Below are 24277 nucleotides of genomic sequence, written 5' to 3' on the forward strand. Positions count from 1 at the left end.
GCTGTTTTGTTTTCAATGAAGTGAGGAGTAATACTGATCTGGACAGAATGCAAAGAGTGACAGTTTGAGGAATTACAATTAATTCCTCCGTTAGGAATTAATGAGTTGAAAATCCTATGTGTCCAATGTTCTTCTAGTGGTTTTGGATGGCACATTTGAGACCATTTTATACATTATGGCATACATCATCATGCACTGACATTCCAGCACAATACCCCCCCCTCCCCCCAACTCTTGCATGTATACTTCCCAGGCTGCATGGTTCCAGTTTAAGGGATCTAATGAGTTGTAGTTGAGGTCAATTTATATAAAACGTCCCAAGGCCGAACTCTGTCATCAGGGCCTGACATGTTTATGGTGGTCTGAAGTGGGTGCGCGGTCGAGTCCACAACATAAAAGGGGCCTGGGGAATGGGTGGGGTGTGGCACTGACAGGCAAATAGGGATGGGGGGTCAGTGGCTTTTAACTTGTACTACTGCTATTTTGCTCCTTTTATACCCCAGGCCCAGCGGTGGTCGTGGTAACCTTAAATTTATTTTGGACTTTTTTTTATTTTATTTCAAAAGCCTGGAAGAATTAAGAGTGGCTTCAAATAAGGTCATAAAAAGATAAATATATTCTGTGACATAGGCGAAAATGAGAATCTGGTCAAACTGTTCCACATGTCTCTCTCTCTCTCTCTCTCTCTCTCTCTCTCTCTCTCTCTCTCTCTCTCTCTCTCTCTCTTACACACACACACACACACACACAAACTTTAATGTATAGGTCTAAAGCCAACAGTAGTATACTGCTTTAATGATTTGACAACGCAACTAGGAATACAAAACAAACTTTCGATCTTAGATGGGAAATCCAAACAACCTGTTAAACCCATAACGCCATTTTCCACCCAATCCATGCACAGACCGACAAACATACAATCAAGGAATGTTTATATTTAGAGTTCAGACATCGGAGAGAAAAAATAATGAATTTCTTCAGCTAAAAATACCTCACAGGGTTTTCAACCGACCCTCTGGCACTATCCTCCACAAAACAAAACAAAGAAAAACTAACCTTAGAATGTTGGAGCATATGCAAATGAATCTGTCTTTCCTGCCATTATCTTGTTCTTAGTGAATAGCTATGAAGACAATGGAGGCCACTGACAAAGCCAGGCTCAGGTGCTGGCTTCCCCAAGCCCTTGGGTCTAGGAGGGCCTGGTATTAAAGTCAGGACAAAGGCACAGGTGTCTACAGGTGTGACTGGACTCTATCACTGTGGGAGGAGAGAGGGGAGAGAGGGGAGAGAAGGGGGACAATGTCAGCATGCCCAGAGGCTCATCAACCAGGCAATAGGTAAAACAAGATGAGGTCAGAGAGATAGGGGAATAGGAGATTGACCTCTGTGACCCACAACATGACTGAGAGGTCAACAGAGGGAACAGAAAAAAGAAAAAGAAAAAGAAAAATCTCAAGAACCACTTTTGACTATCTTTCTAAATCAACTGTTGCTCTCAACAGGACCACTCCACCGGCTCTCGTCATGGCTATTTATACAGCACTGTCCTTAAACTGAGTTCTCCCTGGCTGTAAGATCCTCCAAATGCACCACTAAATGAGCCCATTTTGTTTATAGGAACTGTGGGGAGGTTGTGGGTGACTCTGTGCCCCTTTAAAAAGATAATATGCTTCCCATTTAATGTCCTCCGGATGACAAATTACTTCCAGGGGGAAACGAAGCTATGAAAATAATTACACGAGACACTTAAAAAGACATATTCACTCCACTTAAGTCTTTGACATTCATAATTCGGTTATGCATACACACTATTATCAGTACAGTCACAACCTCTGACTATTATTTTCCCTCCAAAGACACTAATTGAAATTATGCAGTCTGCTAACCTGTCATAGGCCTATGAATGCACACAGAGCCACCTTGCCTTGGTTTTGAGTAGATCATGCTGTCGTTTTGAAATGCTGATTTTGTCTCATGGTTTGATACATTTTCTGTCTTGAATTTCATTTGATTTAGTTTATTTTGGTTTTCTTCATCCATATATTATTGGAATTATTATTATTAGTATTCATAGACAAGGAGAACTGCATATACTGTACAGTGCATCTCGGCACAGAGAAAATAGCGTTTGGAAGCAGTAGGAAAAACACTTAGAAAATCGGTTCCCATTACAGCCTAATATCCTTACAAATATATGGAGCCCTCATAAACTGTTCTTTCCTTTTGAAAATGCTTACTATATATCTGATGGTATTCTGACTGACATACAGCCCAAACCATCCTTGGTTTTTATTTTTTCAATGAAAGCCACTAAATACTTCCTTGGAACATTTAAAGGGAAGGGATTTCAAGTGAGACAGAGGAGGGGGCTGGTGGAGGATCTGTCAGGAAAAGGTGGAAGGGACACAATGAGCAAAAACCTGCCCTTTAAGAGCACAACATGGCAAAGAGGGCAAGAGAGGAAAAAGCACACGGATGGATCTGCATTCGGAAGGAGTTCATGTAAAAGAAGAGGAAGAAAAAGAAGAAGAAGAAGAAGAAGAAGAAGAAGAAGAAGAAGAAGAGGAAGAAGACAAAGAAGAAGAGGAAGAAGAAGAGGAAGAGGAAGAAGAAGAAGAAGAAGAAGAAGCTCAGGAGAGAAAGAGAAAGAGTCAAGAAATGAGTGATTTGGGTTGGAAGAGGGAGCCTGGGTTGGCAGGGTTTTGGTGGAGGAGTGTGGTGGTTCAGAAGTCCTCCAGCGCGAGGCGCCAGCGTGTCCGGCGGGGGCCCTGACCATGAGCTGCCTCACCCCCCCAGAGCCACGGCCACAAACCCCCCCCATCCTCCCTCCCCCTCCCTCACAACCCCCTCCAATCCAAACCCACTGGCAGGCAGCGCCTTGCTGCTGGAGCTGCTGCCGCTGCATGTTTATTTAATATCCTCAAGAAATTGAAATATCTTTGTGGGTTAACACACACACACACACACACACACACACACACACACACACACACACACACACACACTAACACAAATCACCACCACAGAATAAAAATAAATAAAATAGAATAATAATATTCTCTTGATGTATGGCCAAGAATAGAGCGAAAACCTCTCTTTTTTTTTTTTATATAATGTTTCAGAAGCGTAGTATGAGGAGATCGGCCTGGCACTGCACAAGGCGGCCTGACTCTGACTCCTTCAGAGGCCAGGGACCATTGATGTGTCTTCACTTGCAGTTACATGTAAGTTAGCTAACAGAAAGTACTTTCGACCTGATGCCTATTTGTCTTAATGGAGTGTGTTTGTTTGAAACATAAGTGACTGAGATGTGGAGATGCAGCTTTGAATAGCATTAAGGTGGAACTCTAGAAATGGAATCTGAGCCCAAGATGAAGAGTAGGGTTGGAGTGTGTGATGAGTCTGTGGGTCCATGTATAAACCAGTGCTTATGGAGTGAACACTATGAATGAGCGAGCAAGCAAGCATGCATATATATATATATGCAAGTTTTCTCCTGTGTGTGTGTGTGTGTGCACATAATGACTCTGATCATTACAGAGCAATTCCTTCAGACAGAAATCCCTTAAACAGCCTTGGTTTTGGCCTCCATGCTATCCCCTCTGTCTCTCCTCTCTCCTCAAGAGCCACCAACCACTGCTGCCGCCAAAAATAACACTGGAGCGCCACTCGAACCCGCGCCTCACCACAGCGCAGCCTCGCCGCAAGAGAGGGATCAAAACACACACAAAAAAGGAAACACATCATATTGGGAAAGGAGGGGAAAACATTTTCATCGCTATAACTCTATACTAGTTGCATAAAAAGATATCTTGAATCTACTGATGATTTTGGCAAAGAAGGAACCGCACATTCTAATGCGTTGGGCCAAACTGAAAAAAAGGAGGGTGTGTGTGAATGTGTGTATACATTTTGGTTGAAATACGATTGCCCAGACAGCTATCCATTTCACATTTGAGGTCCCAGTCCATAATTTAGCACTATAGTTCAATAAGAGCTATAAGATGATCACATTAAATGTTAATAAATTAAAAACCAAACGATCAAAAATGAAAGGTTGGAAAAAAAAAGGCAAATTAGTGCTGAAAGTATGACGAATGATGTGTTGACACCATTCTTAATTCCATTCCATGCATTACAATGAACCCGTCCTCCAATTTCTATCTCCACCAGTGTTGAAGTGAAAAGGACTTGTCAAAGATAAATCATCATACAGTGATAGTAGGTTTGAGATGTATGTTTCCTATTTGTTGTCAAGGTCATTAGCTTTAGGTCCGATGTTACAATTGGCATATGACACAATTATCCCAGTGTGCACATTTAGATGTGGCCGGTTGGGGATATGAACTTGGAATTGGAAAACAACTTAGCTATCTAGACCACTGACTAAATTGACTTTGTGGTGTTTGATTGCAGCACCAAAAGGACATCATAAAGAGTCTGTCTACTGCCTATTTCCAGCCACACAGCCAAACCCATGTGAACATGTTAGGCCAACTTGTGAGATACATATGTAGCCTACCAGAGATTACCTCATCGTGAAAATAATTTGAAATAGTGTCATCTTTCATCCACCTTGTCAAACATATTATGGCAGATTAGGTTCAGTCATAATGAAACAGATATAGCCTCCAGCTTGAATACACTGATACATCTCAGTGTTGTCATTATATCAGTTGAAATGTCTGAGGAGAATGTAATACTCAGTGATTCAGTGATTATGACATCCATTTATGGAATTAGGAGTGGAACATAGGAAAACCATGAGCCCCTGAGGCCCTGAAGGACTGGGGCCTCAAAAGTACTGTAGCTGCAGTATGCAGCTGTGGAGTCCGAGACCGTTACAAACAGACTGCTGCCCTCTTGAGGTGAATTTAATCATAGCATAACGTGAACCAGAAGCATCCAAATATGCTACCAAAAATGTAACTGGACAACTAGCTACATGAAAGTTGTCCATGCATCCGACCCGGAAAACATGGCAGATACCTGCTCTCTCCGCCGATGCTTTAGCGCAGAGACATAGGGGAAAAAAGCAACATATCTTTGACTCTACCCATCCAAGTTCGCCGTCGAACAATTACAGCCCAGAGGACAGAAACGGAGCACGCTGCCTTGCAAAACAAGCTAGCCGCCTCTGGCGGACGAATGAACGCTCGAGTTTGAAAAGGTCATGGTGCGCATTCAAAACGTCATAACTTCTCCAAACAGATGCATTTCGGTGGGACTGGGAGAGAAGCTTCTCTTGACATGTCGCTGCATCCACCTTAGAAAACATCAGCTAATGTAAGCAAGTGTGTCTTTCAGCTGGGGGGGGGGTTTGCTATCCGGAACCGATTAGCTTTATCTTTGTCAATAGGGAATGAGCGACGAGAAAACACCGGGCAGCTGCAAGATAAACTCTGGGTGCTCCAGGTGGGTAAGCATGCGTAGTAGCGCACACACTTTGGCTAGCGTGGTTAGCTAACTGGACCAGCACTTCAGCTGCAATTGCAAGTGATGAAGCTAGCTAGCTATTTACCCTTTGCACACATGTATATGCCGATTGTGTATTTAATTGCATCAGCCACTGAAACTTGAACTTGTTATATCATCGCTATTGCACTCAACGACCCGATGTACAGACCAATTTGCCAGTTAGCTGATTAGCTCGCTAGCTAGCTATGTAGCTGTCATCTGATCCGTTCATTATGTTTACTGCTTGGCAGTCAGTTAGCTAGAATTATCTTAGCCTAAATGGCTTTTGTATATCTCTATAGACATGATGTACACGTCAGAAACAAAAACCTGTAGAGGCGACTTGGGCTAGAATTGACTCTAATATTTTCCATAGCACATTGATACTTGGCACCATTAACACACACTGACATCTCCCTCCTCCACTCTCTCCTGCTCTCTCTCTCTCTGTCTGTCAGTATTGAGCAAATGCTGGCTGTGAACCCCGGCAAGACGCCTATCAGTCTACTGCAGGAGTATGGAACGCGGATAGGCAAGACCCCAGTGTACGACCTTCTGAAGGCCGAGGGCCAGGCCCACCAGCCCAACTTTACGTTCCGCGTTTCCGTCGGAGAGATCAGCTGCACCGGCCAAGGGCCGAGCAAGAAGGCGGCCAAGCACAAGGCAGCGGAGGCTGCCCTGAAGATGCTCAAAGCAGGTCTAGGGGGTCCCATTGGAGGAGGAGTGGTCGGAGGAGGAGAGGGGTTTATCGGGGTTGAAGTGCCTGTGGATGGTGATAGGTGAGTGAAAGCCTTCCTTAAATACCGGTACATGTTGAAATCAATTTGATCATCCTCTGCCAGGGTAAGTATTTACACTGTTTTAGTACATTTAAAGATATTTACCGGCATTAATATGTACCTTCTTAGTTTCTTGGCTACTGCCAGGGTTGTAATTACTCTGTCCCTAATGACTACCGGTATACACAACAAGACATTTTCTGGGGCTTTGGCCATCACTAACTGGCCCATCCGTCATAATGGAGCATAGACCATCGATGACTTTTCTCCAACACTATCAGCCTGCTATCCATGGTTACCGTTTGTCATAACTCTGACATATCTGATCTGTTCCTTCTTAGCTCTCCGTCAGAGATGAAGACTTCCAGCACCTCTCAACAATCTGAATGTAACCCTGTGGGGGCTCTGCAGGTGAGGTGCAAGCCAAGGGGACATCCTGTGACTGCATGTAATGTGACTCACCTGAGAGGGAACCTTTGTATTATTTTTTTTGCATCCTCTTTCTCAGTGTTATAGCCCTTTTCAATATCAGTCTGACAATTTATTACAAGATCGGTCTTAGCAACATAGTAGTCAACAGAATCTTCCCACTGAATTGTTTTGATCAACCCATTATTACACCATGACCAGTAATGGGTTAGACTTAGGGTTCGAGTAGTGGATGGGTTAGGGTTAAGGTCCATGTTTGAGTAGCAGTTGGTTGTGGTTAGCATCGGGCAGTGACGTCGGAGACCTAGAAGTAGTTTCGCCCTCACCCCAACCAATGCCTAGGTGTTGGTTGGGTAATGATTATGACGCTGCTTCATGAGTACATTGTGATCGTTTGACACGGTAGGGACTCCAGCCGCCCTTGGGCGGAAGGATCGTACCTGTTGCATTTGAGTCTCCCTCCATACCCCTCATTCACTCTGTTTCTCTCTGGAAGGAGCTGGTGGTTCAGAAAGGCTGGCGCTTGCCAGAGTACACTGTTACCCAGGAGTCTGGCCCCGCCCACCGCAAGGAGTTCACCATGACCTGCCGAGTGGAGAGATTTGTGGAAATTGGTAGGCCAATAGTACATTTGGAATTTGGTCAATTTCAAAAGAACACACATTTCTTCCCATATAGGTACATCCCAGTATTGTATATTTGTCATGTGAAATGATTGGTTTAAAGCCAATATAAAGTGACTAGTAGATACAATATATTTCTATATTGGGGACAAATCTATCCCTAAAAAAAAAAACTTGTTGTAGGCATTTAGTTTCATAGACCTACCATCTTCCCTTGTTGTTGTCCTAGGAAGTGGCACATCTAAGAAGCTCGCCAAGCGGAACGCGGCAGCTAAGATGTTGTCCCGTATCCACGATGTGCCAGTGGATCTGAGGAGCAGCCACGAGCCTGACACTGAGGAGGACACCTTCAACATGGTGGGAAACGTCAACGCCACCAAGCAATAGGCTGTATGTGTTCTTCAGAGGAGGCCGGTGGAGGTAGAAATCGGAGGATGGACTCATTGTATTGAATAGAATGGTACTGTATCAAAGAACAGAATGAGGAACGGTGTCAAACATGTGTGCTTGATTCCATTCCATGTATTACAATGAGCCTGTCCTCCGATTTCTGCCTCCACTGGTGTTCTTAGAATATGGTCAAAAGGGGACTTCTCTCTGTGTATACATTAATCACTATATAAACTAATAATGAAATACTAACCAAATACCAAAAAATAACATTCTGAAGTCATACTAATTCGTATTTGTAGTAGAGCCCTTTTCTCTCACCCAAATGAAAGACCACTGTCTGTAATCTCAATGGGGTGGTGGGGTGTCTGTCGTGCATCTGACTCCGTCCCTCACCTCCACAGCACATAGGCAGCAGGGTGGAGGCAGGCAAGTGTAAAGGCTTCGGCTGTACCTGGGACTCCCTGAGGAACTCCGCTGGGGAGAAGATCCTGCAGCTGCGCAGCCACCCGCTGGGCATGCCCAACCACTCCAACTTCTGCTCTCTCCTCAACGACCTCTCTGAGGAACAGCGCTTCGACGTCAGCTACCTTGACATAGGTAAGTACCAGTACCACTCAACACTACCCCCTGTCTGTCTGTCTCTCTGCCTGCCTGTCTGTCTGTCTGCCATTGTCTCCTGAATTCAATCCTCCATATATCTTTGACATACAATTTTGGCTCGAGTGTTGACTGCATGGTTCTTGATATACTATGTTAATCTATTTCTTATGGCATTAGACCACAGACAGTACTTAGTTTAAGACCAATAGATTTTTGCAAAATAAGCTTTTGCTCATGGGTGGGGGGAGGTTTGCTGCTGTCTAATCAGGTAATTTCTTGACTATGTCTATTGGATCCACCTAGCTCAAGAGCTCCCCCAGAGGTTAAATTAGGAACTTTAACATGGGGGGAACTGTTTGTGTTACAGAGGAACGCAGTCTGAGTGGCCTGTGCCAATGTCTGGTGGAGCTGTCTACTCAGCCAATCACAGTGTGCCATGGCTTCGCCCCCAACCAGGACGCCGCCCGTGCCAGCGCAGCCCACAATGCACTGCAGTACCTCAAAATCATGGCTGGAGGAAAGTGATGCGGCGTGCTGGGCTGGCGATGCATCTCCCAGCATGCCCTGCTGGCCTGAACTCTCTCTCTCTACACAGGAAAGCCACCACTGATGGTGGAGGAGGCACTCCAGATAGTTGTTGATTAAGGAAGTGACCAATGCTCCGTTTTTACCCTGGAATTACACAGAAGAGATTTAACGTTGTTTTCCCCTCATTCCTCCCCGTCATGGAATCCCTCTGTGGGTCTTCTTCATTCCTAAATGCTATTGAGAGATAACCGCCCCCCCAAGTGCTTCGCTATGGTGCCCTATCCAGACGGAAGGATGGTTCAAGTCCCCTGTCCTGCCGTTGTAACAAGCTGAGAGACATGGACTCTACAGCGATGGGCACTTGGCTGTAATTGACATTTTTAAAAGGAACCCCCGTTTTAGCGTTGGTTAAGCCCTCCAATGATTTGACTGAAAAAAATTGGCCTTTTTTGCCTTTTCATTTCTTCATAGTTGTTGACCTAAAACCTGTTTCCATGGTGACCTGAATAACTGTTTGAAATGTTTTTGTTCATTTGGTCATTGAAAAATAATTAGTTTTAAAGGTGATAGCTATTTAACAAATTGAAAGTTGGCAAAACTAAAAACCTAAAAACCTTTATCTTTTTTACCTTGTTTGTTGAATTTTACAAAAGTGTGTAGTAATTTGCACAAATCATTATGAAGGTATAATCATGTTTTAAAATGTGAGTAGTAACTGAAGTGCAAAATGTAATTTCATATGGCCATGATAATATTTAGATTTGGGTTTAAGTTTATGTTGGGTACTCACAATGTTGTTCCCACTCAGACCTCATGCATTTCAGTGACATGTTTGTGAGTACAGTAGATGGTATTTGTGGTTGAAGTCAAAATTTTAAAATAATTCACAACAGTTTTTTTTGCAGACCAGCTGGATTACATGCAGTACATAAAAGCAACAGAGTCAGGTGCTGTGTTTTGACTAGGTATCTCTTACGGACGCCACGGGGAAAGTTCTCTGTCGGCTGAACAGTGCTGATGAAATACACTGCCACACAGGGGTCATGCCTATCTGCGTTCCATACTCCTGCAGTAGACTGATGGGCGTCTTTGCCGGGGTTCACAGACAGCCATTGCTCAATACTGACAGAAGGATATACTGGATCTCCAAACCTCCCCTTTAACAGTGTCTATGAGATGGTAGTGTTGTATGTCTTATCGTATGTCAACAGTGCATCTATCATGTTCGTTATTGACAATTACCTTACACTGAAAAACATGGTTGTGTTGTTCAGACTGTTTTTTAAGTAGAGCACTCATTTAAATGAAATGCAACTTAACTGTGTCAACTGTCATGGTTGGATTGCATTGACATGTATTTGTTTGAATACATTATCTCTTATCTATTAACGGTAGATCAGCCCCAGTTCTGTAGCTGTGATCATGGTGATTGCTGTGTGATGTTGGAGAGCCAGCCAAGTTGAGAATCAGCTGATTTTCCAGTACTCTGTTGGCAGTACAATAGTGTATAGGGCCTTTCACACTGTGCTTAGCCCAGGGATAACAGCTCCCCTAGCCCTGGGCTAAGGACATGCAGTGTGACAAGCCCTTATGTCTAGTTTCTCATGGGAGAGGTTCTCATGACGTGTGTGTGTGTGTGTGTGTGTGTACGCTGTCATGATGCACTCAGCAATCAAAATAAGCGCAAGTGTCCATGCTTGCTGGTTACTATGTTTTGCACAGTGTAATCATCCAGACCTGTTGACTAAAGATTTCCTCATCTACCTCTGTTGTATTATGCATTTGGTGTGTTCTGGGCCTCGTTTTCAGTGTTTTACAGTTTTTACAGTTTTTTAAAAATGTTTATGAATAGAAACACACAGTTCACCCTCACTCTGCATACTGTATGTTGGATGGTAGATGAGGAGCTATGTTCTGAATATGTAGCTGGCTAGGTTGGTACGTTGTTGGTGAATTACAGTGCCTATTGAGTGGACAGTAGGCCTGAAGGGGTGGTTGCTTCAGAAGCTGTAGGAGAGAATTGGAGCTGAGGGTGACATATTCCAAAGTTGATGTTGAGGAAAATGTTACCCAAATAATGAACAATAATTGAACTGAGATATGGCCTATAATAATGTTCCAGGTTTTATGAACTGTATGTTTTTGATTTCTTTTTGAATAAAAATATTTTTGCCATTTCGGTGCAGGTGGTTCCATATATTCTATACACTTCATGAGTTTAGATAATACTTTTATTAAATAAATAATGACAGCACTTTCAAAAAGGTAACATATTTCACATCTTATGTGCAATAATTGGTGATGTTATGAACATCAACACCATAGAGAGATTGAAATCCCTTCACAATTAAACGATTATGAGGAGTCGCTGAGAGACTTGAATGACACTAGATAGCTTGAACGACAAACAGCCTTGTGTGTCACTGTCACCTTCCCTGTCTCCCAGACGAAGAGTAGGAAGGGTTCACATCCTCATCAGCATAGCCACTGCTGTCTGACTGTAGACTGTCCCCCCGCACCATCAGACCTACACACACACACACACAGAAGTACAATGTTAACTGTACACCCAGAATGAAACATGCTGATGTGACGAAGTGAGATGGTGAAACTCACTCCTCCAGTTGAAATACCTGCACCATAGAATTGCTATCGGTATTTCGGTGGCGTGGCTGGTTTACATCAGGTATTTTGGTGACAGTTACACGCGTTGGCCATACAGAGGACGCAGGTTCGAGACTCGTGTGAGCTTTGAGTGCAAGGAAACAATACTGTTACTGCTTGCGGCAATGTGGCGCCCGTTGTACTGAGTCAGACAGAAGTCTGCTTATTCATTCATCAACATTTCCGAGCAACAGACATTCTCTTGCAACTTGCGTGAATAGGTGTGAGATAGTTGACCCACTGCATGTTGCTTGTGAAAGTAGTGGTGACCACACTCTTCTCATCACACATACTCAGCAACTCAACCAGTGAACTAATTAGGACCAGTGTTCTAGGCGGAGTTGCTTGACAACAGTTGCTTGACAACAGCAGTGTGCATTAATAACGGTGACATATATTGTGTTCCTGTGAAATTAGGCTAAACTCACCAGTGATTATCTCCAGAAATATCAACTATGAACACCATTGTAGTTTTACAAGCAGTTCTACCCATTGCATCTAAACTAACGCAGAATATGACAATGATGTATCAAACCAAATGAAGAAAATGTTTATTAAACTCACCTTTATATTGATTTACTGTAGATAATAAAGTATTCATTGATCTCGTAGTTTCGGATTGTCCAAAATCTTCCTCCCCTGCACTGTGTACCTGTTGAAAATATGAAACAACACCATTGAACATACTGTAATTAATTTGTATACTGTATGTAGTGCTCAATCATACTGTAATTCATTTAAATATTATATGTAGTGCTCAATCATACTGTAATTCATTTATATATGTGGTGCAATGTGTGGGCAGTGTTTTATAACGATGACGTGGAGGACCGATAATGGGCAATCTGGGCATACTGTGAGGCAGTATGGTGGAGATAGAAATCGGAGGACAGGCTCATTGTAATGCATGGAATGGAATGAGGAATGGTATCAAACACGTTTACTCTCCACAAGCCTCCACTGCTGTGAGGGGTATTATGACTCATGGGTTGAACCTACAGGGCTACTGTTAAACATCACACATACAGTACCTCCTCCAGCTCGAAGGAGTTGGCCTGCTGCAGACTGTTGGAGTCTACCCCAGTGGTGGTTTGTAGTTTCCTAGGACTCAGATACCTCCTGTTCCCCTGTGTCTCTGAGCGCCGTGGCCTCTGGTCAGCTGCAGCACTGGGAGTAGGAGGAGCCATGTCTGGTGTAGAACTAGAGATCACATGATCTCCCTCCCAGCCAGTCACTGTGATGAGACAAGGGGAAATCCTGCCACTGGGGTGCGGGACAGGAAGAGGCGGGGCCAGGGCCGGGGACACCACCAGCGCAGCTTCCTGTGAACAGACATGTCCCGTACTTGGGTGGTAGTGGCCCTCTGACTCTGGAATGGCAGGTATGACCTCTGACCTTGTAGCTACGTCTGCTAACTCGTCCCTGGAGCTAGGCTGTCTGGATGATGACATAAGAGAAGATCTGTCAGGCCTCTTGTCTTCCTCAGAGGAGATAGGAGACAACGACGATGCTGTCACCTTGTTTATCTGTTGACCATAAAAGGGTGCCTGGTGTACACACTCAACTATCTGGTGGCAGATTACATCATAGGTAACCTTGCCAACTCCAACTGGTATCAAGTCAGTGATGGGCCTTGTATTTTCTCCCGCGTCACAAGAGTCCAACTCTGCCTGATTTGACCTGCACTGATTGTCCTCTTGTCCTGTGGGCTCTGTTTCACCTGATAGTGAAGCCCTGGGGCTGTGAGCCAGGTCTTTGTCTGTAGGGCTAACTGCTCCACACTCAGCCCCGTCCCTATCTGACTGGCCTCCAGGCCACGTTTCCTTGTCACAGACCGCATCACCGTCCCTGAGTATATTCCTCTTCACAGCTGTCTTTCCAGGAGTCTCCTCGGTATCCTGGCTCCTGACCACCAGGTCGGGCAGACTGCTTCTCTTCCGGGGAGAGGGGTGCGGGGAGGTAGAGTCAGAACCGCGGGGGGAGCCCGTGTACAGGCACATCTTGGAGACCGTGTCCTTGAGACGCTCCACCGGAGAACGCGGCTCGCTCCGGACGCTGCTCAGAAAGCGTCCGATCTTGCGGTCGGCAGTAGGAGAGGAGAAGCTGAACTCGGGCGGGGCTAGCTTCTGGACAGGGGTCCGGGACACGTGAGAGTAGAGGGAGTAGAAAGCGTTGGCCATGGCGGTCAGCACCTCCACCTGCCGGAAACGACCTGCAGAGAGGACACTGGTTGTTAGGGCAATCACCAGAGAAAACTAAAGAATAGTATAATACACTACTAACAGTGTATTAAAAAAAAAAACAGTATTAAATGTCATTCATTCATTAGATACCATTTAATTACAGAATGTCCAACCAACACATAGCCCAATGACGAATGTATGAAATATCTCTCAGGTAATGAAGAGTTTAGCACTAACAGTGTGATATGTACAGTAGGTGTTCTGGTGTATGACACCAATAGTGTGGGGGTATTCGGGCCTTTACACACCACAGAACCAACCCGAACCTTACTGTGCTGGCTCAGATATTTTCTATGGTGGATGTATAACCAGGTCAGCAGTACAACAGGACAGCTCAGCTTGATTTCAGCTCTGTCGTGTAAAAGGGTCTTACTGGCGAGGGAGAGGCTGGGGTCCTCCTGGCGTAGCCGTTGAAGCTGTGATTGGAGGAATAGGCGGAAGTTGATGCCGTGGAGATGCGAGGGGAAGTTGAAGAAGCGGGTCGGGATGCGAGCGGTGACCTGTGGTTCATCACAACCAAACCCCAGCTGGTAGAGAGTCTCCTCCGCATCCTCTGAACAGAGCTGCAGGATCTCTGACACACTATTGTGGGTGTGTGGGTGTGTGTGAGCAAGACAGAGAGAGAGAGAGAGAGAGAGAGAGAGAGAAAGAGAGAGAGGAATAGAGGAATAGAGAGCAAGAAAGAGAAAGAGAAAGAGAGGGAGAGAGAGAGAGAGAGAGAGAGAGAGAGAGAGAGAGAGAAATGGAGGAAGTTATCTTTCAGTTCAGACATGCACATTGGGTTGGTATCAATAATGACATCCTCACTGTGTTAAAGCTTCACCTTGATGCAGTCTTGTTGGTGCTGGAAGAGAAGCCACTGGAGGCCATGCTGTAGCCCAGGTGAGGTAGGGGCACACTGAGCTTCTGACGGGGGGTACTGCACCAAACACACACGGAAGGAGAGAGAGGGAGAGTCAATGACAAACAGCTGTACAGACCAACATGAACATACAGACAAACTTGTGGTTCTGTCTAGCTCAGTTGGTAGAGCATGGCGCTAGCAGTGCTAAGGTTGTGGATTTGATTCCTGCTGGGACACTTTCATTGAATAGGAATTGATACGTAGTGATTCATTTGGCTATAGTCTTGAATCAAGTTTGAACATTAGACAACGAGGGGTCGTAGAATAAAGAAAACTGTATAAATACAGCATCACTTTTACATTTAAAATGTCGGTCCTTTAGCAGACGCTCTCATCCAGAGCAACTTCCAATAAGTGCATTCGCCTTAAGTACTAGACATCACAATCATCTCAAGAAAGACTTTCTAGAGCAAGTGCCACAAGCATAGCGTCTAACCTACTGTCAACGCCCACATCTACTGTATCTATCTATAGTCCAGGCAGAGGAGGACGGACACTGACCTTGTGGTGAGTCCTTTATGACGGGCTTTGGGAGGGGGCAGTAGCCGTGGGCAGCTCCTTTGGTCATCACACAGGGGAAAGAAAACAGTCACTTCAGATACATACAAAAAAGCTAGTTAACCACCTATATTGCATAGTACTGTGAGTGACCTCACATAAAGAATAACTTATATTCTCTTGATATGAGGGATATTCAGAGGGAAGTTTATCAATGGCAATACACTCCATTGTAAATACTGATGTCCAATTTCCTTACCCCACTTCTGACCCTTCCAACCCATGGAATTCAGTAGCTGTAAGAAGAAGTGAATACATAATAGTTATGTGTCATTATTAATTTCTTTGTCTTTCTTTACTGTGTGTCTGTGTGTGCGTGTGTGCATGCACACATGTGTGTGCGGGTTTGTTGTCTGTGTGGGTGCGTGTGCTTGGGTACCAGTTTGGTGCATATGAGCCTGTTTCCAGTGGGGTTTCTTTAGGTTGCCTCAGTGACAGTGATCAGTGATCCTTCAGTGAGAGAGATGACTCCCTCTCACCCTTCTCTTTGCTTTGTATATCATCTGCCTAATCTTAGGGAGAGTGTCAGCAGCTGACTGACATGCACCAGGATGTCACTAAAGGAAGAGGTGAAGGCTATGTGATGCCACAAAGAGGCTATTGTTTTAATGTAGTTAATGTAATTACACATTCCTGGCTTAGCTGTGGAGGAGCAGCCCTATGCCATGATGGGTGGATGGTTATCATGCAGAGGCTTGCTCTACAGATCTACAGGGAGATTGAAAGCTGGTATACCATGCAGAATAAACAGGTGTGACATGCAGAATAAACAAGTATGACACACACACAAGACCACAAGAACAAAAACACACACACACCCGGCAGCACGAATAATATAAACAAAGGCTGGAACAAAGATAAAAAGAAACCTTCCCAGAACATCTATGATGCACTCCTAATTTCCCTACGAAGTAATTTCCTGCTTTGATTGTTTCCTATGGCATGAGTAAGTGAGTGTGTGTGTGTGTGTGTGTGTATGTGTGTGTGTGTGTGTGTGTGTGTGTGTGTGTGTGTGTGTGTGTGTGTGTGTGTGTGTGTGTGTGTGTGTGTGTGTGTGTGTGTGTGCATGCGTGCTCCAATGGCATTGTGTGTACTCTCTTGTCTCACCCTCAGCACCCAGACTCAGATCATCTTCAAAACTGCTTGCTTTCAATAAAGACTCTGAAAGAGAAAATAAGCCAATCACTGTTCTGGCAGGCAATAGGTAATTGTACAATTGTTTCACACTGATAGCAGATTGCTGTGCCTGACTTGTTATCAGACTTACCAACAGTCAGGCGACCAGACTTCTCTGAGCCTGTCTCCGGCCTAATAAAAGATACACACATTTCACTTTGAATGATAATATATTTTTTGGTCCCACTTTACAATAAGTAACTTCATGAAAAATAATATTCATGTTTTTACATGGTACAATGGGTGCAGTGTAATTACAGTGTAATTACAGTGTAGTTACACATGTCATATACAGTAGTCCTTGCGACAGTATGTAATAAGTATGATATATGGTCATTTGTCAACTTCCTGCTATGGAAATGCTCACAAACTGAGTTGTCAACTCAGTCACAACTGAGCAAAAACAGGTCACTGGAAGAACAAACTGTGTTTCATTTCCTATGTCTGGCGCAAGCTGTAGGCTAGTACAAACACAAAAGGACGTTTGAAAATAGAAATGTCCTATAAATAGAACAAAACAGTTTCTTTCATTGTGGGAAGTGAACTAGGATGTTTTGAACATTGATGCAGGAATCACTTGGGGTCAGTTGACCTGTATCCATCCATATCCTATCCTAGAAATCTATTTTCCCACACAAAATAACGACACATCTGACTGTTCCCCCATCTGTCACAATCCACCAAACCATAGGTGATTTTCCATTCACTTGTTGTTGTGTTTTTATATATGCCGGTTTCCTCCAACTGAGTGACGCATCGACTTTGCCTATTGAGTGTTTCTTGAAAGTCATCTTTTCAATTCTATGCAGCTTTGCACGCTCACTCACCCACAACCCAACAGCCAGCTCTCAATCTTTCCTGCAACACATCCTGTGGAAACGATAGACACAAGACCCACACAAACAAACATACACAGGCTGTGTGAACATTTACAGAATTAACTAGACATAATATACTGTTTCTGTCATATTTTTCTTCTCACAAAGAAGTGATGCAGTAACTGCCCCCATATGAGATATAAATACATCAGAGTCAGAGAGATAATTATTGTTTTGTGTCTTTAGCCTCACCCTTTTTCTAATTAATGATACACACACTATTAGAATGGTCAATGGACGCAGATTATGCATACCCCTGAGAATCTCCATTAAAATTGCTCTGTAACAAGTCCAGCAGGAGGAGGCTTAATCAGGGTCCAGTAAAACAGGCCCTTATAATAATTAATGTAGAACTAGATTAAATCAATAGGATTTGAAAGCAAAATGTTTACTTCAACCTAAATTATTGACTGCAATTCTAAACATATAGCCACTTTATCATATATATGTAAAATACTCAATAGTAAAATACTCAACTGACCATCTGAAAATACATCATCTTCTAAAACAGGTCCATGGGGGGTAGAGGGAAGTGTACATCCTTGCGGTTCTGACTCCTCCAAGGTGAGCCACTGACGGCTGCCCTGAACCCAGGCCTGGCGCCTGACGGTTGAAGAAGGGCTCTCCATCAGACCAGCCAGGGAGACCACTTGCTGAGAGAAAAGACATCTTCATAGGTTTCCATCTAGTCTATTCATTCAACATTAATGGCATTTCAGGCAAGAATACATGATATAGACTGAATACTAATCAAGAAATTGGGATTAGATGGTTGCCATGGTAATTGAAAATAAATTATATGAGTCAATTAATTGTATATGACTAAAATACAAATAAAATCAGGATAGTCATGAACATACACTATATTCATATATTCATGTTGTATTGTTCTGGAGGAAAGTGAACAAAATTTACACAACAACTGATGAATTCAGAGCTTTTAACCTTTCATTGATAAACATGACTGTAATTAAAACATGATATTTAGCCTAGTTATGGATCATCATGTAAACAATTTGCCTACTAAATGTTTATTAAGAGAAACCAGACAGAAGCAAGAGAAAGACAATGCGATGCATACCTTCACCGAAGCAGGTTTCAATTCGGACTAAACTCCAGATAGGCTACGCAGTGTTCTCGTTTCCTGCAATCAGAATACTGTAGCCTATTGTTACTAAGCCTACTGGAGGTTTCTCTTTCATTCAGATAATAAAATGAAAATAGGCTATTCATCCCTGGAACAAAATATTTTCTCTTCTATTATATCAGTGCCTATAGCCCCCAGTGACGCGCGCAAATGTAGGAAGGAAGGCAAAATAGGAAGTCGACTATTATCGCTTAACTGACACGAAAGAGTGTGTGAAACCATTGCAACACATCCTGAATTATCACACAACGCAAAGAACAAGTTCAACTCTATATGGTCGTTCGTCATCGTCAATGACGTCTCTGACTGCATAAGTTGGAGAGCGCAAGTGCGCGACATCGAAGCAAGCTGTGCGCGCAGCCCTTAACGGGTCCTCGTTATATAAGGAGATCAGAGACCACATTCTTGTGAAAACAGCACATATGTGCAAGATCTTTCCTGTTTGGTAACCTATGGTGCCATGAGAGCGTAGACTCTAATGGGGTGGTAATAATAATATATGCCATTTAGCTGACGCTTTTATCCAAAGCTGCTTACATTGCAGTAAGTGCATACGTTTTTCAGTATATATGGTCCCAACGGGAATCAAACCCATAACCTATGGAAATGTTAGCGCCATGCTCTACCAACTGAGCTACAGAGGACCATTGGGTGGTTTATTGGGAATGCACCTGTTCCCTCAAAATGGATTCGGTTCTTCCGTTGTTTTTAAAACTAGGCTACGGAAAGACCACATTTCAGGATCATAATGATCTTTTGCTATAGACTGTATAGGGCTTCGCGGGCAAAGGGCCTAAGTGATATTTTGTCAATAAAAAGCTCTTGATAAGATCTATCAAGTGGTGAAATTACCTGACTGAGATCATTGCACTGAAATAGAATACAATGAAATACAATGAATAAACAAAGACTCATCACAATACAATCGGCACTAACTCAAGGAGAGGCGCTACATCATTCGTGGGGGACAACATGTCTACTGTACGCTTGTTATTATTATCATGATATCATGGGCCTATTATTATTATTATTATTATTATTATTATTATTATTATTATTATTATTATTATTGTTGTTGTTATTATTATTATTATTATTGCTATCATCATCATTATAATATAATAATGCCACTTGTTGGTCAAAGTAAGCATATGCATTAGGCTTCTCGAGTAGGCTCGAGGTGTTTTCAGAAGCCTCTGCACAGTGTAAGGGTTATGAAAATACAAACCAGAGAACGAGGCGGCATTTATGGATAGGCTATTTGAATAGATAGGGATGGAGGAGGGTGTGATTCACTGGAGGTTGGGCGTGTGTGCCGTGGTGTGTCGTGGCCTGGCAACTCCACCCTTCATCCAAAGGGACCACTGTTTACACGGGCACATGTGCTTCCCTGACACCCCCCTCAAATACACGCACGCCTCCCACCCTCTAAAAAATCCCCTCCCAGCGCCATTACAACCAGTGCGTCCGCATGGGTCTCTCTCCACCCTCTACCCTCCCCCTTGCATTTCCCAACCCACTACACTAGGGAGTGGCCATCAGAAAGTTCGGCCCCATTTGATAAGTAGCTGCCTCCTCTGAATTAACAGGAGATACAATTATATATTCTAAATACAACATATGAATCGTCAAATTGTGAACAATGTCTAGTTTGTTGTTGTTGCTGTGCTCGACAACATAATTAGGCCTAGTTCATCAATGGCGCCTTTTCCGCCAAAACCCCCTCTTGTCAACGTTACGTCAATCAGACTAAAAGTTGCAACCTACCATTAGTTGACCCCACCCAAATACCCGCCCGTGGTCACATCACATTGGTTAGCTATTACGCGTTGACAACTACTACAAAGTGCATTGGGCAAAAGCCACTGTCGCTCAGAAGCAGCACTTAAAAGGGTGTGCTTCATTTACTACGACCGGTACGTCCTGCATGTATGCCCTAATACGAAATCCATACACAGAGAACTAAATCAATCGCACCCACAGCGCCCGAGGAAGGTTTTGCCAAAAACATAATCCTATTGGTCCACAACAAAACAGTTCGCTTTCCTATTGGTTAGTACAGTTTCCCTTCTTCGTCCTCCGTAGCGGAGCTCTCAAGTTCGATTGAATTTGTAAAAAGTTGATGTCAACCCAAAAGAAGCCTGAGAAACTCCTCCCGTCTTCAAATTATGAGTGGTAAAATAACATTTTTTCTTCTTCTAAAGCGGAATAGTTTATTAGACTTTGAAGCCAATAGTATAGAATAATGGAGCTGACGTTGGCAAATGAGAAATATCCAGGTCGTCATCTGTTGTGCTAACCAGCAATTTGATTCCCTCTACCAAGCAATTTAACATTAGCTAGCTAGCTACCCAAGCTAATGTTACTTTGGATTAACTTTCAGAGCTAGCTACTTGGCAAACTAGCCAGCTAACGTGTTTTATTTGCTTCCCCAAATGTCATTTGATCCGATAAAATAAGCTTCTTAGGTAGCTACGATAGTTGTGTGACTAATATAGGCTAGTTAAAGAGCGAATCTGAACAGTATGCTGTGTGGCAAATCAGCTAAATTAGCGAGCTAGCTAGCTTGCAAAGTTACAAGTGTCCTTCGCTTGGGAACGTGATTTTGCTGTATTGAGCTGATCAGCTACTGTTGGCTAGCTATCTACGCTGATTTCCAAAGTACTTTTCTTGTTTTCCATTCATGTCGTTTCCTAGATAAAAACACGAAGTATGTTGTGGCTTGATTTTTTTGACTAATGTAATGATTGCTAGCTTATTGATTACTGCATGATTCTATCTACTGTCTGTTACTGTCACCAGTACTAGTGACAACCAGCTAACGAAGCGGGGCTAAATTCCTGCATTCGCCTCGTCACAAGTTTTTATTCAGTACTAGTACTTGTCTACAGCAACTCGGATTGACCCCGCTAGAGATACAATGTATTTTATTCATAATGTTCCCAGATATGAAAGTTGTCACCTCATAGCTAGCTAGCTTCCTTAGCTAGGCAAAGTTTTCTATTTTTCAAAGTTTCATTTTACACAGATCAACAACAGCAAGATGAAATGGCCGCGATGGTGGAGAGCAGCGGAGGCTTCCTTCCAAAGCGAAACACAAATACACAAGTATGTTTTGCCAGTCAAATAGACTCTTCCCAGATGGCATTGACTTCGTCTGTGTCATATCTGGTTCGCTTGCTCTCCTCTTCAGTCCTATCCATAGAGAATCAGTAAACGTGTGACAATTGTAGTGAAAGTTTAATGCTTGACTCTTCAGTGAGAAATGTATTGGGATCTGTTGTTGATTTCTCCTGCGCACATGTCAATGGGGTGGAGAATAGGCAGTCGTATAGGTGAATGCGCCCACACGGGGTGTTCCTGTCAAACCCTCTCCACTTCAAGAGTATTGTGCACAGCCCATTTTGGCTGTCCTTCGAGGGGGTGGCTTCAGTCGAGTGAGTGAGTTTATAGGGTGACATAAAGTGTGGGAGGGAGATGGGTGTGTTGGGGGAGGGGAAGCCTAGCCCGCCGCTGCTCTTGAAAAAATGTGATCCCACCCATTTGCCAACACCCCCACCCCCTTCCCCTGTCACAACACTTGTACTGGAGAAGGAGCTGGATAGTGGTGAGATCCAATTTGAGCTCCTTACATTCAAGGCATGTAACAAACATTGCTTTTTTTGATTAAATTGATAGAGACTGCATGAACAACTGCAATCATAAAAGTAGCGTTTGAAAATAGCAAACTGGCTCTGTAGTCACTGGGAAGTTTGTGTGATTGTTGGGCATGCTGTGAGCAAACATTTGATGTGTTTTGTCTAATTTCATTACGAAATGCTAAAAAAATCGTGTTTGTTTTCTCTCTCGCAGGACTCCCAGCAACCATCTCCTCTTGCTCTTTTGGCCGCAACTTGCAGTCGAATTGACGAGAACGATTCTGCCTCAGACCAGCAGCAGCAGAACCAACAGTTGGACATCACTCAAGGCCAGCTGACCCAGACTGCGAATGGATGGCAGGTGATCCCAGTCAGTGTCCAGTCTTCCTCTAGCACCACCATGTCCACTGATACGACAGGTGTAATGGCAGGCGACTCAGGGAAAAACAGGCATATTTTAACAACCGTGGCCGGGAGCCATCAGGGACAACAGCAGCAGTACGTTGTGGCCTCGGCTCAAGGTCTGCAGGGTCAGCAGGTTCTCACCACTCTACAAGGTGTGATGCCCAACATCCAGTATCAGGTGATTCCCCAGTTCCAGACGGTGGACGGGCAACAGCTGCAGTTTACCCAGGCCCAGCAGGACCCTAATACTGCGGGAGCCGGACAGTTCCAGCTGGTGACCTCGCCCAATGGTACCCAGCAGTTGATTGCAACCGGCAACCACGCAGGGGGAGCCGGGAACATCCTAAGTATGCCCGGTCTTATACAGCAAGCCATCCCCTTACAGAATCTGGGTCTGGGTAATACTGTTCTGCAAAACCAGCAACAGTTTCTGGCCAATATGCCTGTGTCTCTGAATGGTAACATTACCCTGCTCCCTGTCAGTGCAGCGAGTGGGTCTGGGGGCGTTGACAGTACCGGGGGGGATGCAGGGTCTCAGCAGCTGATGCAGCAGCAGCAGCAGCCAGTATCCTGCTCTGCCGGGTATTTCACCGGCTCCACCACCATCACCACTCAGACTCCTACCTCGTATGTAGGTATGACACAGGTCCAAACCACCAACGGTGTTGTGGCTGGGGGGTTCCAGAATTCAGGTGGGGGTGTCGCAATTCAGCCCGACAACAGAGATGGCCAACAACAACAGCAGCAGCTCCAGCCGCAGCAAATCCTCATCCAACCTCAACAGCTTATCCAAGGCGGGACCTCCCTTCAAACCATTCAAGGTGCCGGCGGACAGATGTTCGCCACCCAAGACGGCCTCCAGAACCTCCAGATCCAGACCATTCCAAACACGGGGCCCATCCTCCTGCGCACCGTGGGCCCTAACGGACAGGTCAGCTGGCAGACCCTGCAGCTCCAGAGCCCGGCCGGAGCTCAGATCACCCTACAGTCTCTCCCCCAGCTGGGGCAGACCCAGGCTGGCAACACTGTGCAGCTCCCAGGTCTCCAGACCATCAACCTCAACACGCTCACCAACTCAGGGCTGCAGATGCATCAGCTGCAAGGGGTCCCTATCGCCATCGCAAACCCATCAGGTCAGTCCACACAGTGGCTCTCACGGTACCTGCAAGAACGAGAATGTGTTTTTCTTTTGGCCATTTGTTTTCAGTTTTTCCTGTCTGAATTTGAAACCTGAAATGCAAAGCGGTGTTGTTGTTTTCAGCGTGCTTTTATCACGTTCCGCGCATGCGCGTGTCCTCACTGTACTGGTTTGGCTAGTTTAGCCTAAGTGGTTGTGACGAAGGGTGTGTGTGTGTGTTTTGTACATGTATCTGCATGACCTGTGTCTTTGGAGTTATGTTTCTTTGACTCAGCGTTTCGCTCTGCTGTGGGTCAGTCTTGGGGACTGGGTTAACGTGGGCCAAATACATCCAATATTTGAGTTGTGTTTGGTTAGGTTGTCGGGTACCCATTGAAAAGCCCCAAAAGTGCACGCTCCAGGCTAAATCAAGTATTTAACGTATGACCAACCCACATCTGGTCAAAGGAGGGGTGTAACCTGACCCCACCCACCTTGCTGTGGTCTTATCAAGGCAGCAAGCCTTCTGCTGTCCCTAGTACTTGAATTGGGTGCCTCCCAACTTTCTGCCTGTCTACCCACATTTATCTGTTCTTTTATAGTTTTCTGATGTCACACATTGGCTTGATAAGTCAGACTACTCTCTAGTTGTTTGCCATTACTGCGATAGGCCTAGTTTCCTGAGAAATGTTATGGTTAAACTGACTCAATCTTTGTAGTCGATCAGTGTATCATTTT

At 44.3% G+C, this 24277-nt stretch overlaps 3 protein-coding genes across 5 annotated transcripts in view; 2 read left to right on the forward strand and 1 right to left on the reverse strand.

Annotated features, from left to right (window-relative positions):
* The first annotated feature begins 5218 nt into the window (after positions 1–5218).
* Positions 5219–10980, forward strand: tarbp2 (TAR (HIV) RNA binding protein 2). Of its 2 annotated transcripts, none has more exons than XM_083668031.1 (7): positions 5219–5415; positions 5916–6236; positions 6578–6647; positions 7162–7279; positions 7518–7645; positions 8083–8278; positions 8649–10980. In XM_083668031.1, exons 1-7 carry the CDS (start codon positions 5363–5365, stop codon positions 8804–8806), a joined length of 1044 nt encoding a protein of 347 aa, XP_083524157.1. In that variant the 5' UTR covers positions 5219–5362; the 3' UTR covers positions 8807–10980. The 2 variants fall into 2 exon arrangements, with proteins under 2 accessions (XP_083524157.1, XP_083524158.1); XM_083668032.1 differs by having other exon boundaries at positions 7165–7279.
* A 42-nt stretch (positions 10981–11022) lies between these two features.
* On the reverse strand, positions 11023–18616 carry tespa1 (thymocyte expressed, positive selection associated 1). Its single transcript, XM_083669084.1, has 12 exons — positions 18314–18616; positions 17714–17885; positions 17182–17224; positions 16446–16486; positions 16286–16339; positions 15378–15414; positions 15122–15178; positions 14540–14635; positions 14090–14298; positions 12505–13685; positions 12038–12125; positions 11023–11336 (listed from the first exon to the last, which is right to left on the reverse strand). The coding sequence occupies exons 2-12, from the start codon at positions 17859–17861 to the stop codon at positions 11236–11238; spliced, it is 2055 nt and encodes a 684-aa protein (XP_083525210.1). The 5' UTR covers positions 17862–17885; positions 18314–18616; the 3' UTR covers positions 11023–11235.
* A 1848-nt stretch (positions 18617–20464) lies between these two features.
* The window catches only part of sp1 (sp1 transcription factor), a 6096-nt gene continuing 2283 nt past the window's right edge, over positions 20465–24277 (forward strand). For both annotated transcript variants that reach the window (XM_083668204.1, XM_083668205.1), the window contains exons 1-3: positions 20465–20554; positions 21408–21487; positions 22232–23555. In XM_083668204.1, the coding sequence (XP_083524330.1) occupies positions 20548–20554; positions 21408–21487; positions 22232–23555 (1411 nt within the window). In that variant the 5' untranslated portion in view covers positions 20465–20547. The remainder of the gene's footprint in view (positions 20555–21407; positions 21488–22231; positions 23556–24277) is intronic.

This window comes from Argentina silus (assembly GCF_951799395.1).
Source record: "Argentina silus genome assembly, chromosome: 4".
In the NCBI taxonomy this organism is placed as follows: Eukaryota; Metazoa; Chordata; class Actinopteri; order Argentiniformes; family Argentinidae; genus Argentina; species Argentina silus.